This window comes from Sander vitreus, chromosome 8 (assembly GCF_031162955.1).
Source record: "Sander vitreus isolate 19-12246 chromosome 8, sanVit1, whole genome shotgun sequence".
NCBI lineage: Eukaryota > Metazoa > Chordata > Actinopteri > Perciformes > Percidae > Sander > Sander vitreus.
The window spans coordinates 30,779,505-30,805,117 of record NC_135862.1 but is presented as its reverse complement, the minus strand read 5'-3'; the positions used below and the strand labels follow the sequence as shown (position 1 = coordinate 30,805,117).

Here is a 25,613-nt window from a genome sequence, read left to right as displayed (position 1 = left end):
AAGAGTAGGAGACACATGGGAGAAGAACTTTGCATACTGTGTGCCGTCCTCTACAAATCAACAAGCCTGTGTTTTCTTTATTCAGTGTACATTCGGTCCTCTACCTGGATGGCCTGAGCTGAAAGCAAACTAGCTGCAGCAAGGCATCATGACTGACATCTCATCTTTCTGCTCTTTCAATTGTTTCATACTCAGAATTAAAATACTGAAGACGAGGGCAGGTCATATGTTTTCCATTGTAAAATAATTGTTGACTGGTTCACTGGCAGTTTGTATTTCCATTGTGAGTTGGTCCCGGCCCCCTCTGAGTCTCTAACTGCCTGGAGAGACATGATGTGCATCACTGCTATGCAAAGTCCTCTCTGTGCGCACTGGAAGGCCAAAGACCACTGTTTGTTCCTATGGCTTTCATAGGCATGGAAATATCATGCAAATCCACACACAGGCTGCAGATAGAGTTACAAAACCAGAGAGAAAGGGAAAGAGAGAGAGCACGAGAAAGTATTGTGCAAAGATCATATAATTCAACTATAAATTGGCAGATATTAAATACAATTTTAATTGCAAAAAATAAATCACAATCATGTCTTCCGTTCCTTGTGATTAAGGCAGAAATAATCCGTTTTTTGACTACTTGTGCCTTCAAGTCAACATTGACTTTAACCACCATCATAATAATCATGCTTTAGTTGCCTGGAGTGGTTATTATAGGGACAAGAAATAAAACCTGTTGACAATGAAAGTTCTGCAGATAAACTCAGTATTAATATGTCCTTGTTATGTATGTTTCCCTAAGCCAACTGTAACCTTTCCCCTAACCCAATCTTAATCTGTGTCTGTGTTATATTAAAGAGAAGCGGAGCAGGCTGTCCACTCATGTTTTAATGCTTGAGAGGACATTCACGTAAAAGTCCAGGTGAGAAGTGCTGCAAACTTAAGTCAGTAAGTGCTTAAGCAGACACTTACTGGAAGAGAGGGACTAAGAATAGAGAAATGGAGCTGACATACATATGCTGCATTTCACACTAGACTGACCTCTCTCTCTACAGTTTTCTATCCGCACCCTGTGTCTCTATCTGTTTCTTTAAACCTCGCACGCACGAACGCGCGCGCGCACACACACGCACAAACACACACATTCTTTCTGCCTCCACCTCGCATGGATAAACGCACTTAGAGAGATTTACTCAAACACAAAGACATGATGCCAACATAAAACACTGGGACACACAAAGAGCACAACAACAGGGGACCCTGTCTGTGCCTGTGCTGCACTGCATTATGTGAGTGGGTGTGGTCATTGATCTAAGCCCTGAAGCAGGAAATATGAAACCATGTGGGAGGAGACGGTACGGATGGTACTGTGTGTGTGTGTGTGTGTGTGTGTGTGTGTGTGTGTGTGTGTGTGTGTGTGTGTGTGTGTGTGTGTGTGTGTGTGTGTGTGTACGTGTACAGGGAGGAGGTTTTGTGGTGCATTAATGTCTCTTAACAGGGAGACTCCGACTGTCTGCGAGGCTCCAAAGAACCTTATACTGATTTAATTAAACAAGTTTCATTAAAGTGTACTGAACAATCTCTCTCAGGACATACAAGATGTGAAACACACACACACACACACACACACACACACACACACAACATACAGACTGTTGGATGCAGAGCAGCAGTAGCAGAGGGAACCAATTAGTGGTCTGGCTTTGATGATGTCACTGACAAGTCACGCACTGGTGGCACAGCTTCCGTTCAGAGGGAAACATAACACCACACACTGCACACACGCACACACACACACACACACACACACACACACACACACACACACACACACACACACACACACACACACACACACACACACATACACACACACACACACACCTGATGATGATATGCATGTGACAGAAGAGACTCCTGGAAGCTCAAAGCTGATGACTAAATTAGAGGGCAAAAGAGGTGTCAGAGAAGAAATGTTCTTAGATGGTTTTGTGTGTGTGTGTGTGTGAGTGTAAGAGAGAGAGAGAGAGAGAGAGAGAGAGAGAGAGAGAGAGAGAGAGAGAGAGAGAGAGAGAGTGTTATCACATCATCTGGGAAAAATTTAAAGAAATTTGGGGTGGCAGACTGTGAGTACATGTAACCAAATGGATCGACAGAATAAATGGAAACTGTGCCTGGAAGATACAATCTAACAAAGTTTTAAAATGTCAGCATCATGATGATACGAAGAATAAGAAATCTCTAAATGTATCTCTTTCTGTACCCTGAAACCAGAATACTTCAAAGACAAAAGGACAAATACACAGACTTGAATACACAGCTCAACAGTCATGTAGTAGACAGTTGGCATGTTTGAACACAAACTGAACGTGGTGCTTTCCTAAGACTGGACTGGTGCTATGGCTGTGGGAGTAAGATCTAAACTGTCACCACATCATAATCTCCTAAAGTCTATAAACCAGAACATCTTGCACCTATTACACAGTACAATTTGGCTCTATTGGTTGCCTTGGATGCGCCCACCTTCAACAAACACTCATACTGTACAACTGTTATATGTATCAAAAAAAGGTATAACAGATGATTAGAACAAGTTTTATTATGGAATTTTTTTTTTTTACTTTTATGAATTTCAAGTATAAGGTATACACTTTTCTGTTTTATCAATGACTTTTACTGTCCTGCACTGTACAGCTAAAGTAGATTTCTTCCAGGTATGGAGCTGCAGGTTCAAAATAATATTTACACAGTTCACCAACACCTGTGTCCATATTGCCAACATTTCTATTGACTCCTATTAATCTGGAACACCTTTTATCCGCTAGGACAATAATGGTATCTAATGTGGGATGGAGTTTTCAAGACCATAGAGGAAAGTTAAGGCAGTGACCTCTTAGCACTAAAGTAGCATTAAAGGGCTTTGCAAGCGGACTTCTTAGACACAGCAGCGCTTTAAGCTACATTCTAATAACATGCTCACAATTGCAATGCAACGTATTGATGTTTAGCAGGTAAAATGTTCACTAAATTAGTTTAAGCAGCACGGTGGCTAAGTGGTTAGCACTTCTGCCTCACAGCAAGTAGGCACTGCAGAGTTTGATCCCCGGTTCGGCCTTTCTGTGTGTGTGCATGTCTCCTCATGTTTGAGTGGGTTTCCTCCAGGTGCTCCGGTTTCCTTCCCACCATAAAGACATGTATGCTAGGTAACTAGGACTACAGTTGAAAATTAGCTGTCTGGCTAACACTGGTGCATTTACAGAAATGTTGATTAATGTGCATTGTCCTAATTAAAATAAATACAAATCTAGCTCAGTGTTTCTCAAACTTTCTCAGACCAAGGACCATTTACCCCATAAAAACAACTGCACATACCACTTAACTGCCAAAATATACCCAAAAACATATATTAGTATATTACAAATTACAGCCAAATTAAATGCTAGTTTTTACAAATAGCTCACTCTCTCGTTCTCTGTTGTCATTTTAATAAGAAAAGATGGTGCTGCTTATGCTTAAGCCAACGATCAAACATTTAGTATTAAGTATTGTACTTAAGTACCAATTTGAGGTACTTGTACTTTATTTATGTCTTTTTTTTATAATGCCACTACATTTCAGAGAGAAATATTGTACTTTTTACTCAAGTACATTAATCTGACAGCTTTAGTTACTTTAAAAATTAAATTTATTTAAGATTTTTGCACAAATAAACACCTGTAGTTTAAAAAATGTGTTTTATTTTAAATCAAACAATCCAACAATACAATGGCCTACAAATCTACACTTAGGTGATTGACAGAACTGTTTTGATCATTTCCAGTTTCAAAATGTGAGGATTTTTCTGCATTGAGTACTATTACTTTTAATACTTTAAGTACAATTCGTGATGATACTTAGGCCTACATACTTTTACTTAAGTAACATTTTCAATGCAGGATGTTTACTTACAAAGTTACAGAGTATTTTTACAATGTGGTATTAGTACTTTTACTTAGGTAAAGGATCGGAATACACTCCCTACGTGGATTTCCGCAGTTAATGGAGGCCAAATGGCGTTTATAAACCCGCTAAAAAACGAGTATGCGTCTTGATAACGCACCAATAATGGCATACAAATTGGCGTGTCATACATACCTCAAGGGGTCACTCATGGACCACTCTTTGAGAAATAATGGTTTAGGGCATTAGCATTCTAACATTTGCTAAATAGTACAGCCGAGACTCAGGGAATGTTGTTACTTGTGCAGGTATTTAGTCATGAATCAAAGTATTGGACGAAAAAATATTTTTACCAGATGTTGGAGTTGGATGGAAAGTTTTCGAAATAATCAAATTTATTACAGTTAGTACTTCTGAGAGGAACATGAATGTGTATACACAATTTCTAGTTGGTGACAGTAAAAAAGCAAGGGGGTAAGCGAGCATCCGGAAAGCGTACCTCCTATGGAGAGATTCTGAGGCTAACAAGCCATCACCTTCCGCTAGCATTCCATTGACTCTCATTCATTTTGGCATCACTTTGACAGCGAATAACTTTACATCTGAAGCGCTTAAAGACTCTATTTGTCCATTGTTTATTTCTAAAGAAACATGTATAAAAGGCTCCATTACCTTGTATCTCACGTTATGGCCCCGTAGCAGCTGTTTTTGTAAAAATAGGCTAACGATTGTGTCATAACCACGCGACTTCCTGTCACACGGTAGAGAAATTACCGTATAGTCAGGAGAAGCTCGCAATCGAGGGGACGTGGAGGCATACAGTCAAGGGAAAAGCCCATAGAGAGTCCATGAATATCCAAAATATTTAGTTCCGATGCTTTCATGGACGTTTTGATGGATAGGAAATACTTCGGTATGTGGCAAGTGAATTCATATGAAGTAACATTTATCCACAAACAAACAGATTTCTCTTGGCACAGCTACCAGAAGACTTACAACTTTCAGACAGTTTGCTCACGTCACATCTACGTCGTCAAGCTCAGTTTGAGGCTGCGCAGCAGTCCCTCCAGGATTTCGCAATGTTGCAATCGCGCCAATTCACGCAAATTCAACCAATCACCGTGACTTTTGGTTGCGACTCGCAATTTTGACCTATCACCGCAACTTTTCCGCAAATTTGACCAATAAGAGTTTCCCGCGACTTCAACCAATCCCAGCAGTCCCACATGCCAGACTTTATGTAAGTATAATGTGACTCTGAGAGCCACTGACCAAGCGGGAGTGAGAGAGAGCTTGTTTCCGATATGAAGACGAGACTCGAACATCTCACATTTACCAACAAAACGTACAGCGAAAGACCAGGCAAAGTTTTTTCACTCTGAAGTCAGCAGCTGCTGTTTCAATCCTGTCGGCTCTCTGCAGCGGGCGGGGGCGAGGCTGCTGCTCATACAGTTCCCCCCCCCCCCCGCTAATGACGTGCACACACACAAACACACACGGTGGATGCAGGAAAAACCGGAGATGAGATGACACGATGATCTAAATTAAGGACAGCTACGCTCGTTATTGTAAGTATAATGATAATTTAAAGTCCAATAAGTACTTAATCAAAACGTATGAATGTGTCTCCCAGGCCAGAATAGGAAATGAACTAACAATGTAAAGATTAACAAGCCACTGACAGATATGTTCAAATTTGATTCATTTAATAAATAATTTTTTTTTGTCTTAAATCCAACAGCCATTTTCATATTATACCAACATTTACAGCATCCTCAGCCTTTTTGGTAAGGTTACTAGGAAAACTCAGCCCAGAGTAGTTTTATTCTTGCAATCGCAACTTTTTTTGCAACTTTAACTGTCTCCCGCAACTTCATTGCAACAAACATACAAAAGACATCAACTTTTATCGCAATTTTTTACAAAAGCTGGAGGGACTGATATACAGGAAATGGTTTGAGAATGAATGAAGCCCCTACATATGTGTGTTTCTGTTCTGGGTTTTGTGTTCGAGCTCCTCCCTAAAAGTCCACCCTACTCCATCATGTAGCTGACAGTCTGCTTCTCATTTAGTACCCCCCCCCTAAAACCACTAATCTCTGTCTGTCTCTTTCTGCATCTTTTCACTCTTTTTTTTCTCTGTTTCTAGATTTTGTTTACTGTTCATATGTTTGTGTGCTATTTTATGTGTAGATATGTGTGTGTAAGGCTCAGCAATCAGTCTGGCGCCGCTGTCTCTTCAGCATGCAAGAGTAGTGTGCGCGCACACACACACACACACACACACACACACACACACACACACACACAGAAGCAACCTTCAACAGTGAAACTTGCAGTGTAATTCCTGTGGTTTCAACTTTGTCTAAAGTCACATCCTCAGATATGACTTTCCACCAGCAAACGGTCGCTACTGAAGCCGGTTTCCAGTTTCCGAACCAAATCTCAAACTGTTCGAAATGTTTCATGACCCAAAAATATAATTTTTGGGGACAGAAAAGCGGCTGTGTTGAGGCCTCTTCACCATGACACTTGGAAGTGGGAGTGTGATGAAAAAGAGTAATAACTCTTGCTGAGCTTCTGTCATATTAATCAATTTAACAGTTCACCAGAAGCGCTCCACACTCAAGTACACTCCAAACGTATTTTGTTCATAGTTGGCTGGAAAACTTGAGGTTTCCAACCGCCCAGAGGTGGAAAGTAACGAATTACGAAAACTTGCGTTATGGTAATTCAATAGTTTTTTTGTGTACTTCTACTTTTTAAAGTAGTTTCTAAAATCTGTACTTTTACTTAAGTCTGTTTATAGTTTGAAGTATTGCACTTTGCTACATTTTAAATCTGTTACTGAGTTAAAAAAAAAGAAAAAAAAAAAAGAAAAAACACACACACACACACACACACACACACACACACACACACACACACACACACATACAGTCAAGGTGGTTAGGCAAGCTGGATGGATGGAGTGCAGGACAGGAAGGAAGGAAAGACCAGTATATGTTTGAAAGTATACAATAAGTATGTCAGTTTCTTCACACAAAGGAAACCACGCAACACATCTCTTTGGGTGATAAGAAATGTAATGAATGAATGAAGGGAAGGAGTGTTTGAGAATATCCAAATTGGTCAGTGATCACAGAGTTATGAAAATTCAAAACCTTTTACCAACAAGAGACATGTATGTGAAGAACCATACGATAAAACATACTCACAAGCAAATTATATAATTTTCACACTGGCAGATATTACTCTTCACTCACCAACTCAACAATCGAGAGTTGTACAGGCAGTACAGAAACTGTGTGTTCTAATAATATGTTAAACATGCCAAAAATAATATAAGTATTTGGTATGTTGGCTCTACATTTCTCTTAAGGCCCGGACACACAGAGCCGTTAATCGGCCATTGGACAGTTTTCAGAAACACGTTTCGTGAACTATTTTAGTACAATATGAGATTGTATTCCGAACAAGCCGCCATGACAGTCTGTCTTTGAATTTCCGGAGAAATAAGACCCACGTGACGCGTTCGTCCAATCAGCTGCCGGTTTTCATTTTTGGGCGACAATACAGATTAGCGCCGCCTGCTGTTATGGAGACGTATTACGTCTCGTCTCTTCGGTGTGTTCCGAGGCATTTTTTTTTACCAACTCGGTGAGACTGATCAGTCCAACTGCCTTTTCTGCCGACGGTTGCCGATGGTTGGTGTGTAAGCAGCTTTAGGTATTATTCAGACTGGCTGGCCAAGCTAAATAATAGCCATGTTAGCTAAGGCTAGCTCTAATGTTAGAGATATGGGTACATACATCGGCAAGGATTTACGGACATTTCAAAAGCATCGGCCATATCCCAACAACAGAACGGACTAGAGACACTTATACACTCCTTTATTTACGGTGCTATCTTGCACTACATCATTAATAAAGACAGAAAAACAGTTCTTCTGCCAGTACACCAACTCGGGATTCCTGAATGATAGCTGTCAATCAAGGTAAACTAAGGAGGTGTGTGTGGGTGAGATCGCCTTGACAGTGACCAACCATAGGAGGGCCAGTGTCTCCTTGGTTTCCGCCCCCAAATTGTCAAAAGTCAGGCGAGCAGAAATCAACTTCGAGCTGAGTTTACCAGGGCAGTGGTGGCCTAAAGGTTAGAGACGCAAGCTTGTGACCGGGAGGTCGCCGGTTTAATCCCCAAACCGACAGGGGGAGTGAAAGATTACCACCACTGAGGTGCTCTTGAGCAAGGCCCTTAACCTCCAACCGCTCCAGTGGAGCTGCTCAGTGGTCAGCAGATCAGACTGTGGTTGTACTGGGCAGCTTCCAGGTATGAATGTGTGAATGCAGGCGTTCCTGCAAAAGAGAGGCTGCCTCTCAGTGAACCTGCGCTCGCAAAGCAGACACTCTGTGACGCGTGGTGGCTGCTCTGTGCGCGTGCTGCTTAGTTTTATAAACGCAGGTGCCATTCTTTCATGCTCACAGCTGCCTGTACAACTATGGATTGTTGAATTGGTGCATGAAGAGCAATATATGCACGTGTGGAATGATATAACTTGCTCGTGAGTATGTTTTATCGCGCTTGTGAGATATGACATAAACCTGACATCATATCCAATTTATAAAAAGAATTAGAAAAATCTTGCGTCCTTTAAAATTCATCATAATTCATACATCTGTAAGTTTGAAGTTATAGGCAGTGTTTAAATTCAGCTGAGCAAATTACATCCGTCTGTTGCCAAAAAGTTGCTGGTAAATAGCTGCTGGTGCTACAATTCATTTTATAGGACTGGTTTCATGCTTGCTAGCAAGTTAGCAGCTAACGCTAAAATTAACCTCGTCCACAGCTGGCTCCCATTAGCCTTCAACGACACTGAGGGCCTGTACTTCTACTCTTTCTCTCTCTCTGGCTTTCAAACACGCACACACTCACACACACCCACACACACACACACACACACACACACACACACACACACACACACACATTTAGTCGCCAAGTTTAACCTGGCTGTGCTATCCTTTTGGTTTGGCACCATCTGTGTTTGGAAATGAAGGCGGGAGAGAGGGAGGAATGGAGGGGGAGAGCGGATGGAGGGAGGACAGGAGTGAATGAAGGAGGGGAGGATAAAAGGAGGGAGTGGGGGATGTACGTGGGAACAAGGATGTAAACAAAAAAACATAAGGAGTGTGGATGCTCATATTAAATGTCACAAGAATAACGAAGACAGGAAAAAGAAGGGAAGCTGAGCGAAAGAAAATATGTAGGGCAAAGTAATGAAAATAAAGCAGGGGTGGAAACAGTTACCTGGTACCTCAGTCTGAATCATATAGTTCACGAGTTAGCTACTATCTCATCCTTTTCTACTCTTCTTAGATTGTTTCCCCGGTTCACAGTGACTGAAGACAGCAAACTTGATTATTACTTTTTACCCCGCTGTTCACATGTTCAATGTTACTCTGTATTGCTATTGGCCATTATTCTCTTTCTTCACTTCTGTTTAATAGCCTAAAGGATAAGTCTGACATAAAATACATACATAATTGAAAGATTACAGAAAAATTAATTTTTTTTTAACTGTTTCAGGCGCTACAGAACATTTAGGAAGCAATAAAAAACTATTGCAAGAGATATAACCATCGCCAAGTATCAGGCGTGTGTGTGTGTGTGTGTGTGTGTGTGTGTGTGTAGTTTAGCTGTGACAGTAATTAAGAGAAGAAGTTGCAACGTACACAAGATCTCTGCCATGGCCTGACAGTTGTATTCTACAGGGAGGTCCAGCAGGATCAGAGGGCAGGGGGTTTGTGTGTGTGTGTGTGTGTGTGTGTCTGTGTGTTTATTTGTGTTTGCGCTTGTATGAAATGAAATCTGGAATCCTGGTAGAAAAACACAACAGAAAATGTACACTCAGTACACAATTACAGTAAAGGCCCTGCATTGGAACGTCTGAGTGAAGTTGTCCGCTTTCTTCTAAACAATCATTCTTTTCACTGTACATTACACTCAAGAAACCACATTCTGTACTCGCCTGTCCTTTTTTATACAAGTAGAATATGAATGAATATCACATAAAAGTAGAGACTGAAACCTTATACTTGTGCCTTTTGTTGGAGCTGCATGAAAAGAGCATTTCAGGTCTGGAGTAACTTATTGTCAGTCGCTATGCTGCTATATCATGACATGTTTTGAATATGGATGAAAAGAGCAGACTGTCAGCACGTTTATCTGGATCCTCAGATGTGTGTGTGTGTGTGTGTGTGTGTGTGTGTGTGTGTGTGTGTGTGTGAGTGTGTGTGTGTATGTGTGTGTGTGTGTGTGCGGTGTATGTGTGTGAGCGCTCGGCTTCAGTTCTACAGTACCACTGTGAAACTGCTTTACATTGACGACTCCTAGCCTTATTAAAACTTCATAGATCTGTGAGCACCGTTGAGGTGACAAAGAAGAAGGTATCGTCTTACACACACACACACACAAACACACATACACACACACACACACACACACACACACACAACCACACACTCTGTCACTGCCATACACATGCATACGTCTTTTTTTGTCTGCCACAAACACAACATCAGAAAACTCTCACTCTCACAAAGTACACACACGCGCGCACACACACACACACACACACACACACACACACACACACACACACACACACACACAAACACACATCATGGCACTTGTGTTAAATAATTAACAGTGTGAGATTAGTCCGTCAGCCTTGGGGCATGGAGATCCATCGATTCCCCAGAATGCATTTTTAATGACCCGCCAGCCGGCATTCATTTCAGCTGGCCAGTGTCCGTGGAGGGCCCTCTGACACACTCACACACACACACACACACACACACACACACACACACACACACACACACACACACACACACACACACACACACACACACACACACACACACACACACATACACACACATACACACACTCACAAAGTCCAGGCTAGTCACCAGGGGAGACAATTAACATCCACGTACACACAACAGCAGCAGCACCACTGCACTGTACAGTGGATATTACCTTGACAACAGCAGCAGAATAACATCTTCTGAGCTCTTTAAGTTGTTTTATTTATTTATTTATTTAATAAACAAATACATTAAATAACTTAATTCATTTATCACCTTTTATATAGAGTATGTCTGGTGGATAGTAAGCAGCAGTTATTTCCTTCTTCCAAAACAGTGGCGCAAAACAGCAGGAGAAAATGCCAGGAGTTGAGTTTTCATTAAAACAAAATTATGACTGCTGTGTTAACTGCATGCCAAAAATAATCAGAGGAGTCACTCCACATAAAACACACCGGGTCTACATTCACTTCCAGCTAACGTCACGGTGAACAATGAGGTCAGAACAGCATCACCGATCGGTTTTTACCCAATATTCTCTGTCTAGCTCAGCTGAAAACACCGGATCTGCAGCATGTTACCGCGTCGTTCACTACCGAGCATGTTTGTAACCCCGTAGGCTACTGACAACATGATCTTTACCTGACTTTACCAGTTTAGATAGTACGCAACTGCTATTATTTCAGACTTGAACTAAGTCTTGAACAGTTGACTTGTTCATGAACTCACAGAGGTGCGCTGGTGAGAGTGAATAGGGGAAACACTGAATGGAATAGACATTTGTTGTTATTTGAAACAAATTGAAAACACTGATGTATGGAACCAATTAGATTAATTTACTTTTTATCGAAGGTTTGGCTATGGTTTGGGCCTACTTTGACCCCTTGCTGAAGGCCCGACTTTGAACACAGGGAGCTCATTACAAACTGATCCCTTTAATTTGTGTACAACCCGACAGACAAATCAATATGTATTCTGTCAAGAGTTGTTGGCTTGAACAAGGGATGTACATGTTAGATGTCAATGTACTAGGGGTGAAAAGTAGATCTTTAGATGCATCATGATTCTCTCTTGAAAGATTATGTCTTGATGCAGAAAACTCAACGATCAGAGATTTTAATCCCCAATTCTCGACATTATATTCCCCTGTAAGATTTTTTTAAGACTGGGCTGTACGTTCCTTACGGCTGAACCAACCCCGCTGAAAGAGAGTCTCTTGAAACAACACTATGCTGAGCCAATTGGATGGTGAAACGTAACGGACGTGAAACATGTGCGTCACCGCACTTCTTTGCAATGATGGGAAATATGTTGGCGAATGTAACCTTCCAGTTGACATATCTCTTCCATTTGTTACTACTAAGGGTGTATGTGTGTGATATCGACCGAAATTAAGTCACAATCTTGAATTTCGAATAAAAAAACGGAAACGTCGATGCTGCCACGCCCCCATGTCACGTCCGGTCGGATTGTCTAGCGGAAAAAAAACACACATGTTGAAGTGCTGCAAGTCAACCTCCTCTAACTTAGCTACAGCCAGTCAAAAGTTAGCATGGGAATTGCAGATGCAGGAGACCCATCGACAGAACTTGAACCCCCTCCTCTTTCACTGAAGTCATCGGTGTGGAAGTATTTCACACGTTTCGTAGCCTAAACAGAGCAGCTTATATTGGTTATATTAGAGAGAGCAACAAGTTAGCGGACTGCCGAGTCGCCCTCTCTGTCTCTCGGTACAGATCCATTTGACCGACAGGACTGAAGCGCGGTGTCGCGACGTCATACATCCATGGTTGATGCTCCAAGCCCTTGACTGGCAGCTGATTGGACGAACGCGTGACGTGGGTCTGGCTTCTCGAGAATTTCAACCGAGTGTCATGGCGGCGCGTTGAGAATACGATCTAGTATTTTACGAAAATAGTTCACCGAAGCGTGTTTCTGAAAACATTTTAAACGAGAAATAGACCGTGCAGTTGCTGAATCTGTCTTCATTTCAGATCGACAAAGGTCAGTTTGAAAGATTTTCGTCTACTTCTACTGGATAGTCGCATCGCATTCATCTGATTCATTTGCATAAAGATGGGCATCGGCCAGCTTTTTGACGCACAGCACCGCCTTCCCGGAATGCTTTGCGTGCATGTTGAAGTCGCTTGACGTCACCCATAGGAATGGAGTGGAGCGCGGCGCGACAGAAGCGTCGCACGGTCAAATGGATCTGTACCGTTTGTCTGCTCAGCTGCTAAGACCGCTGTGCTGGCTCGATGGAGTTTTAAGCCCCCAACCAAGCCTTGTTCAAGGCATCTAACCCTAACCATTGCCTAATCCTAGTGCCTTCCAGGCAGCGCTGCTTGGAAGATGACGTTGGGGGCTTAAAACACCAAACACTGCTGCGTCTGCCCTCAGCATTGTTGGCTTAATAAGTTTCCAATTGACTGAAGATATAAGTTATTGTTACATTATGTTGTTAATAAATGTTTTAAATTTGACAATGTAGCATGGTACATTGTGAATAAAGGCCAGATATTGTATTGCATAAAAGTCTAGTCTAAAAATGGCATTGCAACCCGTGCTTTAAAAAAAGAAAAAAGTAAAAATCGAGAATCGAATCAAACCTTAGAATCGAAAATGTAATTGAATCGAGGATTTGGAGAATCGTGACACCCCTAATAATCGCATTGTAGCTCTCTGAATCAAATCGTGAGGTGCCTAAACAGTCACACCCCTACAACGTACACAACCTAAATATTCTGACATGTTCAGGAAAATGACACTCAACATTGGCATTCATAAATTCACACAATCTTTATGTGCGTTTCTTTTTCATTTCATGAAATAAAAGAGGAACTGAAAGCCAAAGGGGAAACAGAGATGTATGAGTTTCTCCAAAAGCTATTTTTTCGGTAAAAGTTTCACATTGTCATGTGTGTCAACAAAGTGGGATGAATCACATATTGTATGACTAAAGCATGATATAAATGACAGGTTTTAAATAGGACATTTTGTCAGCAGTTGTTTGATGGGTTAATCAGACAACAGAAAAATATCTTTTCACTGTGTGTGTGTGTGTGTGTGTGTGTGTGTGTGTGTGTGTGTGTGTGTGTGTGTGTGTGTGCATGCTTGCGGATATCTTTTACTTGTCCTACCTTTCCTGTCTCTCTCTCAAAGTCGACATACTCCCTTGCAGGGACCTGCCTCTGATCTCCGTGCAGGTTGGCTGGAAAGAACTGGAGAGAGAGGTTGGTACCTGTAGCTACGAAGGCCTGGAGAGAGAGAGAGAGAGAGAGAGAGAGAGAGAGAGAGAGAGAGAGAGAGAGAGAGAGAGAGAGAGAGAGGGAGAGAGAGAGAGAGAGAGAGAGGGAGAAAGAGAGACAGAGAGAGAGAGAGAGAGGGAGAGAGGGAGAGAGAGAGAGGAGAGAGAGAGAGAGAGAGAGAGAGAGAGAGAGAGAGACAGAGAGAGAGAGAGAGAGGGAGAGAGGGAGAGAGAGAGAGGGAGAGAGAGAGAGAGAGAGAGAGGGAGAGAGAGAGAGAGAGAGAGAGAGAGAGAGGGAGAGAGAGAGAGAGAGAGAGAGAGAGAGAGAGAGAGAGAGAGAGAGAGAGAGAGAGAGAGAGAGAGAGAGAGAGAGAGAGAGAGAGAGAGAGAGAGAGAGAGAGAGAGAGAGAGAGAGAGAGAGAGGGAGAGAGAGGGAGAGAGAGGGAGAGAGAGAGAGAGAAAGAGAAAGAGAGAGAGAGAGAGAGAGAGAGAGAGAGGGAGAGAGAGGGAGAGAGAGAGAGAGAAAGAGAGAGAGAGAGAGGGAGAGAGCAAGAGAGCATAACGTCAGTAAGGACAAGCTTTAAGGACAAGCTTTATGAAAGCTGCATTAACTGATTTTTTATCGTTATGGGGCAGAAATATTCCAATTTAAACTCACAAACACAGCCCTGATATCCCATCGTTCAGTGAAATTGTTAAGGCTAATACATGTATACACAAGTCACTAGATTTTTTGTTCTGTTTAGGTCTCCACCAACTCCTGAGTAAAATATATGCTAAGTCTCTTGAGTTGCTTTTATTTCCGCTCTTGCCGTTTCATTTTGGGAAGGAAGTGAACAGTTACTTGTCTGAGCGTCTTCACAGGAAACGGCTGTTAATAGTTTTATATGGCAGCATGGTTGTTGATGAGAGCTGTGAGATTCAAACACAGTCTACGTACGGTTGGAAAACCAAACCAACGAGTTAAAAGAGGCTAACGGCACCATATAAAGCTGCAGAATAGAGTGGGAGTCATCGGTTTCAGACCTACTAATGGCACTCTCATAATACATTTTACGAATTGTAAAACGATACTCCAGTAATTTTACATGTTTGTTTTGTTTTATTTGGATCCCCATTAGCTTCAGCATAAGCTAAAAGCTATTTTCCTGGGGTCCTACAATCTGTCTTACACACCATACACACACAGACATTACTTCACATTACACAACATTTGAAAATACAAATCATATTACATTTTACAGTTAACGCAATTAATCAAAAAAAGAAAAGACATTACGGTACTCTAATAAATCTATTTTAAGAGATAAGATATAACAAAAAGCCCTACAGCAAACTCTGTCTAAATTGCTATTACTGAAATTTCTTTGAAGGTAATATTTCTTAAGTGATTTTTTAAAACCATACTCAGTGTTTTGTTGTTTGATAGTGTTTGGGAGAGAGTTCCATTCCCACATTGCTCTGTAACTGACTGCATGCTGCATAGTATAATGATGTGTACCAGTACTAAAGGATAGTTTTTTATATATATATATAAAGTAAAAGGTGTTTTGTTTGTTATAACATTATGTAAAAAAACCATAAGTGAATACACAAATCTATTTTTAACTTTAAACCATGAGAGGCTTTCATGCATTTTATCGACATTTGATCTAAAAGTACATGAGAGAGCCACACGTGCAGCTTTATTCTGAATCACTTGTAGTTTTTTTTTATATTAATTGTCGAAGCACAAGTCCCTGAAATTTATAAAAGTACATTTTTGAGTGCCTCTTTAATATCCACTTACAATAATGCAGATTCAAGCCCATTTCTATCCAAGATTGAGATTTTGAAATTCAGATATTAAGTGCATGCATGCAGTGCGTCACCTTTTTCAGAGGCTTCTTGCAGAAATTTGAACAGCAGAATTCTTTTGAATGTTTACTTTTCTTTCATAAAAAAAAATGACTTAAACCGAAATAGTTGGTGATTACATTAATAGTTGCCAACTAATCAATTAACCGATTAATCGTTGCAGCTCTAGCCTGAAGTTTTAGTTTGATTGAATGAATGCATCAGAGTTGTTATTTTTCTCTTTCTTTACCCCGTCCATGCTCTGTCTCTCTCTGTTTCTGCTCAGAACAAAAGCACAAAGTAGTGAACCACTGGCCTGCTCTCTCCACACACACACACACACACACACACACACACACACACACACACACACACACACACACACACACACACACACACACACATAATCACATCATACTGTAGCTTTCCTCATTTTTTGATTTCTGTAAAATGGCTTCTTGCTCTAATGGGTGACATTCCTATCAAGATACACACACACACACACACACACACACACACACACACACACATACTTATGCACACACACAAATAAAATGAAAATCAATAGAATGCATTTCTCTGTTGCAGTCAGAAAGCAATGAATTACGAGGCAGAAAATCAAGATAGAAAATGTCTGTTTTTTACGTGTAACTGAGTGAGTGTGTGTGTGTGTGCGTGCATGTGTGTGTGTGTGTGTGTGTGTGTGTGTGTGATGTGTTTGCTGAGACAGTTCAATACTAATGGCATTAGGGCTGCGACTGAGCTGGAAGCATATGAATTATGCACCCTGTCAAATCTGTCCCTCATCAGGGAGTGAGAGAATGAGTGAGAAAAACTGAATGAAAGAGTAGAAGGAGAGAACAGGGAGTGGAAGAGAGGGAAATAAAAGAAAGCTGAAAATGACTAATGTGTACATGGATACACAGAGAGAAAAACGTCTACACACACACACACACACACACACACACACACACACACACACACACGCACACACTGAGAGAAACGTGAGTTTAAAGAACACCCGAGTCATCATTTATTCTGTATTTGAAGTATTGGATTACAAACATCTGATACTCATTTGCTGCCTACTACTGCGGGAGGAAAAAAAGGGAATGGGAGGCAGAGAGAGGAGAGAGATGGAGGGAAACTGAGAGACAAAAGAGGAAGAAGAGAAAAAAAGAGAGGAAATAAGAAAGAGGAAGAAAAATGAAGGGAAACAGGGTGATGGTGGTAAAGAAAGTCAGACAAAGAGAGAGAGAGAGAGAGAGAGAGAGAGAGAGAGAGAGAGAGAGGAAATGGAAGTAAGATATAGAAAAAGACAAAGACGAACAGAGCAAAGGAAATGAAATAAAAGGAGGCGAACAGACAGAGAGAAAGACAGAGATGGGAGAGGAGAGGGGGCAGCATGAAAATCAATAGTGGTTGAGACTCATCTCTAATGAGCTGAGCTGAAGATAATTTACTTTGAATCATTGTCCCATTTATCAGATCAATCCTGAACAGTTTAGAGTCGCCCTGTGATTCCAACTACACATGTCTGTCTGTCTGAGAGTGTGTGTGAGTGTGTGTGTGTATGTGTGTGTGTGTGTGTGTGCGTGTGTTGAAATTTTTGAAATACACAGCTCAGCTGCCAAATTGCATTTTTACGCGACATGTATTATTGTGCTAAAAAATAATGCTAAAATGCTAAACGCTAAATGCTAAATAATTTTAACACAAGGTGAAAGGTGAGCATGCATTGCATCTTGACATGTGTTACATGTTGTTTTTTTTCTTCTTATTCTTTAAATGTTAGACATTCTATCATTATCTGTTGCAGAGTAAAGGCATGTTCTATTTTTCTCAACGAAACTACTACCCTAAAAAAAGAATAAAACTCTGAAGACAAAACCGTGAAAAGTAAAATATTTAGATAGCTGGGAAATATTGCCCTAATACTGTAGTATAAAGGCTTTGTCTTTTATTTTCCACCCACTTTAACAGGCCTTTTATTTGTTTACTAAACCAGCTTCTACAATTTGTTCTAAACTTCCATGCACAAATTGTTTACATTACATTTGTAATTGTATATTTTTGATGTGGAAGTTACATTTTTGACATTTTATTAGAGTCAGTCTGGACTCTGCATCTTGAACCTCGGCTCCAAACTAGTTGTGATGTCACAACGTACACATCTTAAACTCCGGTTGAAGTTGAGCGCAGAGAAACGTTCCCTCTTCAGCAGATGAATGTGAAAAACAGCCTTGTAGTGTCAAACTCTACACATACATCATTCTGCACAGTGAAGATCAAATATCTAAGTGATAGTGACAATTAAACAAAACACTTTTTTTTGAGTGGAGGGGGGACTTTAAACATCCCATAAATCCAGTATCATCCTAATAAACGGCCCACAGTTTTACAGTTTGTTTGTTTTCGCTCTGTCTCATCTATAAAAAGTGGTCCTTGACAGCACGTTTGTGTCTTGTTGTGTCGGAAAGTTGTTCACAGTGACCATGAAAATAGCAGGTCTTTAGCGGCGTCTGGCCGATAGATAAATCAGCGACACGATGTCCCAGCTGCCGTCAAACCATTAAAACCGTGGCCATCAATTTTCACAGAGGAGGATTATAAATACAGTGAGGACAGACAGACAGACAGACAGACGCATCGTGTCACACAAAAAGATGATAAAACTAGATGAACCCCCCCCTCTCCCCCACTCCCCCCCTGCGATGATGACAGCATGTTTGTGAAAAATACCTCGAGGATGACTAAGACAGCAGAAGTTGCCCTATGTTTGCATTGGTGTGTGTTTGTGTCTGCAGCCTGACGGCTTCCCACCTAACTTCACCAGTTTTAAACAGACTTCACACTGCAAGCATACAGTAATTACATAATGAGAACATGAATGTGTCCCGACTTGCTTCATAGTCATAAACTGCTCATCACAAATGCTGCACGCAGTCATTTTGAAAGAAAACAAAAGGGTCATATTGGTTCAGTGGCACTTAAAGGAAGTGAAGACAGTAAAGAATTAAGACTAGATGTGTGACATGTATGTCCTTTATGAATAGGGGAGTACTAATTTGACGATTAAGATTGTGAAACCTATAATGGTCATAAAAACAATGCACGGTAAAAAAAATATGATGCATTGTCATACAGTAAAGAGAACCACCTACAATATAAATACGCTGCTAACATGCGCATGATTATTAATAGTCCAGTAGCATCTATAAAAATACTAGGGGTGCACGATTCAGAAAATGTCACGATTCAATATTGATTTTTAGGCTCAAGATTCGATCCAAAATCGATTTTCGATTCAAAAACGATTCGCTGTTAAAAAAACCATTCACAGTATGTAAATGTAATTACTTTTCCCATGTGATTGCAGTAGACATACAATTAAAAAAAATGTTTTGGCATTCATGGAATTCTATGAATCGATTTTTGAAAGTCACCCTAAAAAATACAATGCAATAATACAATTTTGACAGAGACCATTTTGCCTGGTAAGTTGGAACTATACGTTTATGTTTAAAGTAAAGTTTGAATGCAGGACTTTTACTTGTAACGGACATACATTTACACTACGGTGTTGCGACAAGGTCATCGTTTAATTAGACAAAATAGCTCACATCGGCCCATTTGCTTTTGAAAAGCATCCAACTAAAATGTGGACATCTGATCAGATGCATTTGAAGAGACGGCTAGAGAGAAGTGTGGTTTGGAAATGGAGGGAGACTCTGATGCCACACACTATCTATCCGCTGGCTGCTCGCCAGTAACAATGGGGAGAAACACTGCAGATGTCAAAACAAAAATAGGGCTATACAATTATTATTTGCAATATCGATTCATCTGCAGGTTATTTCATCGATAATTGTTTGGTCCTAATAATGTAGTACAACATTCCTGTCAAAATCTCATTGTTTGATAGATCAACAGATCCTAAAGATATTCAGTTTACTATCATATTAGACAAAAAAAAAAAGCAGCAAATGCTCACAATTAAAAAGCTGAAAGCACAGAACGCTTAGCATTTTTTGCCAGAAAAAAATGACATTAGTGATTCTTCAATTATCAAAGTAGATGCCAATATTTCAGCTCCAAACAAAGATGAAACCTTTTTTATATGTAGTATTCACAGCAGTGCAGAATTGCATTATTAGACATCATGCATGTGCTTCTATCTTTCTGTTTACTCATTCACTAGCCTACATGTTTACTGTATATACCAAAATTAGACATGACAGGTGATATTAACTTCAGGTGAGGAACTTTAGGCCCCAAATTACAGCCCTAACAGTGTTGTAACCATAACGTGCCTGTGTGATAATAACATGCGTTAATGTGTGCTTCTACCAAACAAAGCTGAGGTCGATGATGACTGCAGCTGCAGGATATAGAGGGAAGAAGTCATGAGCCTGTGAGAGAAGTTAAGCCTGGTGGGTCTGCATGTCTGATAGCACGTCTACTTCCCTTTGCAGGGAAACATCAACACATCAGCGTGCACGCGTGCGCGCACACACACACACACACACACACACACACACACACACACACACACACACACACATATCTACGCTGCACTGCTGCACAGAGTCAACTGATCTCAGTGTTCCCATAATAACAGTTTATTTTTCTTTTAAAATGGAGACAGCCTTGAGATTAATGCTCTCTACTTAGTTTCATTCAGGAGCCTGCAACTGAATTTACAGGCCAGTGTGTTGTTTCATTTATCAAAATAGGCCTACATATTACAGACAGACAAACAGACAGACAGACACATAGACAGATAGACAGATAGATGGATAGATAGATAGATTTTTTAAGCAAATAGCACTATACTCACATCTTGCTTTTTCAAGGAAAAGACAAAGAATAAAGAATATATTTAGTTTTGTACTCACTATTTCTGACCGTCCGTCCCTGCAGGCGTTCTGGAAGCGAGCTTGTCTCTCTTCATGGGGCCGGTCCCTGAACCCAGTATATTTAATCTACAATGGGAAGAAAACACAAACCTAAACACCATATAGGCTACATACTCACATTTGGATTATAACTCTGAGTGTACGTCATGGGGTTTGATTTGGTAATTTAAAAAAAACCAACTCTGTTTGACAATGACTGGCGGCTATAATTTCAAGATAAGGCACGTGAATTTTGATTTAAAGCAAAAGGCGTCATTCTTTGTCTCAGCTCTTCATCCAAAAATACAAACATCATCTATTCAAACAGGGTAAAAAGTAGGCTCATAAGTAAAAAAAAAAAAAAAAACTACTTTCAAGTGGACCAGAGATACCCACAAGTAGCCTAAAACAACGCATTGCACATTTGTTCCCGTTTTGTATCATTCTTTTGGGGATTTTATTTAACTGTTGATTTTTTTTTTTTTTTTTCAACCACAGAAGTAATTCAATTCAATGAAGCTTAAAATAATTCGAGCCGTCAGCATGCTGTAGGCTAGCTACTAACGAGCCTCTTCTTCTGACTTTATTTCCGCCGTCTAACAGAATGGACCCAGTCAGTCAAGAGTGTGTAGGAACCCGGCAGACTCACCTCACACTCCCTGCTCAACTTGCGGAAAAACTCCTCATTCTCAAACTTGCTCCTCTGGTCCGGGACTACCCGCGGCATCTTCACCAACACTTCCCGGCCTCTTGGCTTTCACTTTTCAGCCTTTTCTTTCTTATCCCGCACAGTAAAACTTCAACTGTTCGTCTCGCCGATCGTCTCTCACTCTGCCTCTCTTTCTTTCACTCACTTCTCTTCCGTGTCTGTGTCTGTGTGTTTTTTCGTGTGTGTGTGTGTGTGTGTGTGTGTGTGTGTGTAGAGCAATGTGCTCTCTGCTGCTGGACTCTGTGATTCTGACTGATGGTCTGCCTCTGGACTGCGGCTCCTGCGCGCTCCTGGTCGCCTCTGGCTCTAAATGGCTCTTATTGAGTGACCCACCGCGATAGATAAAGCTCAATTCGACCGTGTCTCTCTCTCTCTCTCTCTCTCTCTCTCTCTCTCTCTCTCTCTCTCTCTCTCTCGACGAACGTGTGATCTCAAGCTCAAGTGGCAACAAACGAGCGCTCTCTGTCTGTCTCTGTGTCTCTGGTCTACCTGCAACTTTCAAGTGCTCCTCCCCGGTAGGCCTGCCGATTATTTGGGACACGAAAAATGCACAAAATAATAATAATAATAATAATAATAATAATAATAATACGTGTATTTGGTATAGCACCTTTTACAGACAATGTCACAAAGTGCTTCACATAAAACATTTTTAAATAAGTCCCAAACAGTAAAATGAGCAAGCAAAAAAATAAATAAATAAAATAAAATAAAAAATAATAATAATAATAATTGGCTAGGCCTATCAATGGAAATAAAAATGAAACAAAACACAAAGGATACGACTAACCCATAACATGACATTAACATTAATTAAAGTCAGGAATCATATGGCAGAGAGCTGTATTGTGCTCTGGTGGCAGAGGAGGGAATATCTGGCATGTAGCCTGATTTACATTTGTATGTCCACCTATCAAAAGCTGCGGCTGTTTCAGCATGATTCAGCAAAAATAAAAAATAAACGATAGGCCTAGCCCATTTGTTGTAGCTTAGCCTATATTTGTTAACCTTATAGCTAAAACTTAAAAAAAAAACTAGAAATGAAAAAAAATGGCACAAACAATCATTAGAAACGTGTATCAACAAGATAACGGCACAAACAGCGGTTTGTTACCGTCCATGTTTCCAGCTGTTGTTGATATAGCAACAAAGCCCCTTATCCTGTTTTTGCGTAACACTTTGGTGCGTCGTTCTAGCAGAGCTGCGAAAGTTTCCAAAAAAACGGCGATTCAGAAAGTACTTGAAAGCATCAACCGTCTACTTCCTGGCTCCGTCGAGTCGCTCTTGTGACTGTACACCCAAAATACCGCCCCGTCCTCCTCTCCCTCCCCCACCTCCATTCACAATAATAATACTACTATACACGCTACTCGGGGCTGCCACTGCGCATGCGTCTGACCTGGACCGCAGAAACTTTATAGGATCCATATGTGAGAAGTAAAAAGGTGGAGAGCTGAAGAGGGAGGCGGACAACAGACTGAACAAATGAATCCTACAATAATCCCAAAAAAATCCTCCAGAAATGTATCTGAATATTTCAAACTAATGAGATTAACTAAGTGAATGGATAAACTATATCAGGCCATGTGGGAAATACAAGTAGTGAGATGTTTAGTTGTCTGTTTCTAAAGGTAACAGCTCTCTAGATTTGTTTGCCCCAGGACAGTGAAAACTACATCAGTCAAAACAACCGTTTTATAGGCCTACTGACATTTAAGGAATGTCCTAGATTGAACAAATATAGTTCATTGCCTTCTTTATTATTAAACTGTAGGCTACTTTGGGTAGTGGACTTGACTTAAGCGTTACCATTTAAAGGATAGGTTCACATTTTTCAAGTCTATCTTCAGACGTCTGCAGTCAGATTTAGAGACATCAAGTGGAGATCTTCTAAAGTCAGTCTGTTAAATGCAATACGCCCTCTTTGTATTCCCCCAGTGTGTTTCAGCTTGGCTGTGGTGGAGAAACGGCAATATACAAAGATGGAATTTTGTACTAAAACGACTATAACTTTGCGTGGAAGATTGACTTATCTAACTCTGTTGAAGCTTCATATATGAGCTTCAGATAAACTTTGCATACAATGTAGCCACATTATTGAATTGTCATTGTAAGTGAACTTGAAATTTGTTCAGTCAAAATGTCTGCTGTGAAAAATTAGATACAAAGCAAGAATAAGGATAGAAGATCGAATGCAATGAATTCACACGGCAAGAAAAGGTTTGAACAAGTGTGAAAAGGGTTAAATTATATCTGAATGTTTCAGAGAAAACACATCTAAGTGAGTTTTCTTTTCACACACACACACACACACACACACACACACACACACACACACACACACACACACACACACACACACACAGTCACACACTCAGGGGCAGACAATTAAAATTTATAGCACTACAGCTGAGACATATTGACACTTGCAACATAATGAGGAATGAATGTTTGATTAAGCAATGAACAGGCGGATAAAAACACGCCCCTGAAATGTAGCGCAGCTCCGTCAACACAAAACACACACACACACACACACACACACACACACACACACACACACACACACACACACACACACACACACGCACAGAGTAAATATGACTATTAGACTCCCACTGGAGGTTCATTTTCACCCACACAGATCTTAATTAAACTATGAACAAGAATCTGCAGGTTGGAAATGTGTATGTATGTATGTGTGTGTGTGTGTGTGTGTGTGTGTGTGTGTGTGTGTGTGTGTGTGTGTGTGTGTGTGTGTGTGTGGGTGTGTGTCTGCATTCTCCTGCAGTTCTTCCGTGTTGTGACATGTTTTGTTGTTTTTGTTGGTGTTTGTGAGGCTGTGTGTGTGTGTGTGTGTGTGTGTGTGTGTGTGTGTGTGTGTGTGTGGGTGTGGAGAGATAGCCAGTGAAATGTATGTTTGTATCAAAGATCCCCTGAGACAAAAGGAGAGAGAAAATGAAACCCATATAATTGTGCTTTAATAACACATACCCTAGCAGAGGAGAACTGAGGATGTGTTTGTTTCTAATATCTATTTCCATGTAAGAATATCATGTGATATTCTTTAAAGTTTCTAAAACTAAACATGTTTCTGGCCTACTCGTGGTGTGTCTGTGCAGGCTGAAAAGCTAAATGTTTTCATCATTGCTTTTCATCCTAACAAGGGTTTTAGGGGTGTAAACGGGGCCCCAGGCTACAGCATATGCTCTGAATCCAAACATTCCTTTTATGGCACCCATGCCATTGATTTCTGCTAAAGCCTGAGGAACACACACTGAGCTCACTACTTTACGGCCACAAAGTGGCCATTTGTGTGCGTTAGCTGCAGGCCAAACAGTGTGCGAGTGATTAACAGCGGTAGCTGGTGATGCAGTAAAAGGTTCATTAATTAATCAGATGAACTGTGGTTGCCATGGTGAATAGTTCTGACACGCAGTCTGGTCTCATCTCCACACAGGACACTGAGCACGGCTCACTTTAGTTCATGTTATCTTGTTTTTAAAGTTTCTTCTCACATGCTTAGGGTCGAGTCAAGTGTGAAATTAAGTTTCCTTAAACTTTTTTTGCTACTTAAAAAAAAAAAATGATTCTGGCATTTCTAGTTAGAATTTCATTTTTTAGCTTCTTTAGTTAATCTTAGTTTTAGTCTAGCCTATTTTAGTTGATTTTAAAGGTGCTCTAAGCGATGTTGGGGGACGTCACTTCTTGTTGACGTTCGAAGTATTGTCGAACAAAATGGAGGCTAGCTCGCCCCTCCCTCCTCCTCATCCCGTATTGTATTCACCAAGGTTAGCGCTGACTCTAGTATAATTATAGCCTTGCGTTGGTAATAAGGCGAACATGAACGTCCATTTAGAAAAAACAAACTGGATTTACCCACCCGTCCAGCAAAAACAGAGCCACCTGAATGTCGGATTGGAAGCCTTTCTGCCGGCGGAGTTCTCGCCACCTTTCAAAGGCTTTTCCGATGTAAATTCGGGACTTTGCGCGTTCCTTCTCCTTTTCCCTCTTCTTTGCTATTTGTTCATCGGAACATTGTCTCTTTGCTCGTGTGTCGGCCATATCAAAATTCAAGGGAATATAATTCTAACGTTAGTCGTTGTCGTTGTCTATGA

The 25,613-nt window shown here is 40.7% G+C and overlaps 1 protein-coding gene across 6 annotated transcripts in view; it reads right to left on the bottom strand.

Moving 5' to 3' along the window:
* cbfb (core-binding factor subunit beta) overlaps positions 1–21,927 on the bottom strand; it is a 46,814-nt gene extending 24,887 nt beyond the window's left edge. For 2 of the 6 annotated variants that reach the window (XM_078257797.1, XM_078257798.1), the window contains exons 1-3: positions 21,436–21,924; positions 20,787–20,873; positions 13,946–14,062 (exon numbers count right to left, since the gene is read on the bottom strand). In XM_078257797.1, the coding sequence (XP_078113923.1) occupies positions 13,946–14,062; positions 20,787–20,873; positions 21,436–21,513 (282 nt within the window). In that variant the 5' untranslated portion in view covers positions 21,514–21,924. Of the gene's footprint in view, positions 1–13,945; positions 14,063–20,786; positions 20,874–21,435 lie in introns of all 6 variants that reach the window. The other 4 variants (XM_078257795.1, XM_078257796.1, XM_078257799.1 and 1 more) reach the window with 4 other exon arrangements.
* Between the last annotated feature and the right edge of the window lie 3,686 nt (positions 21,928–25,613).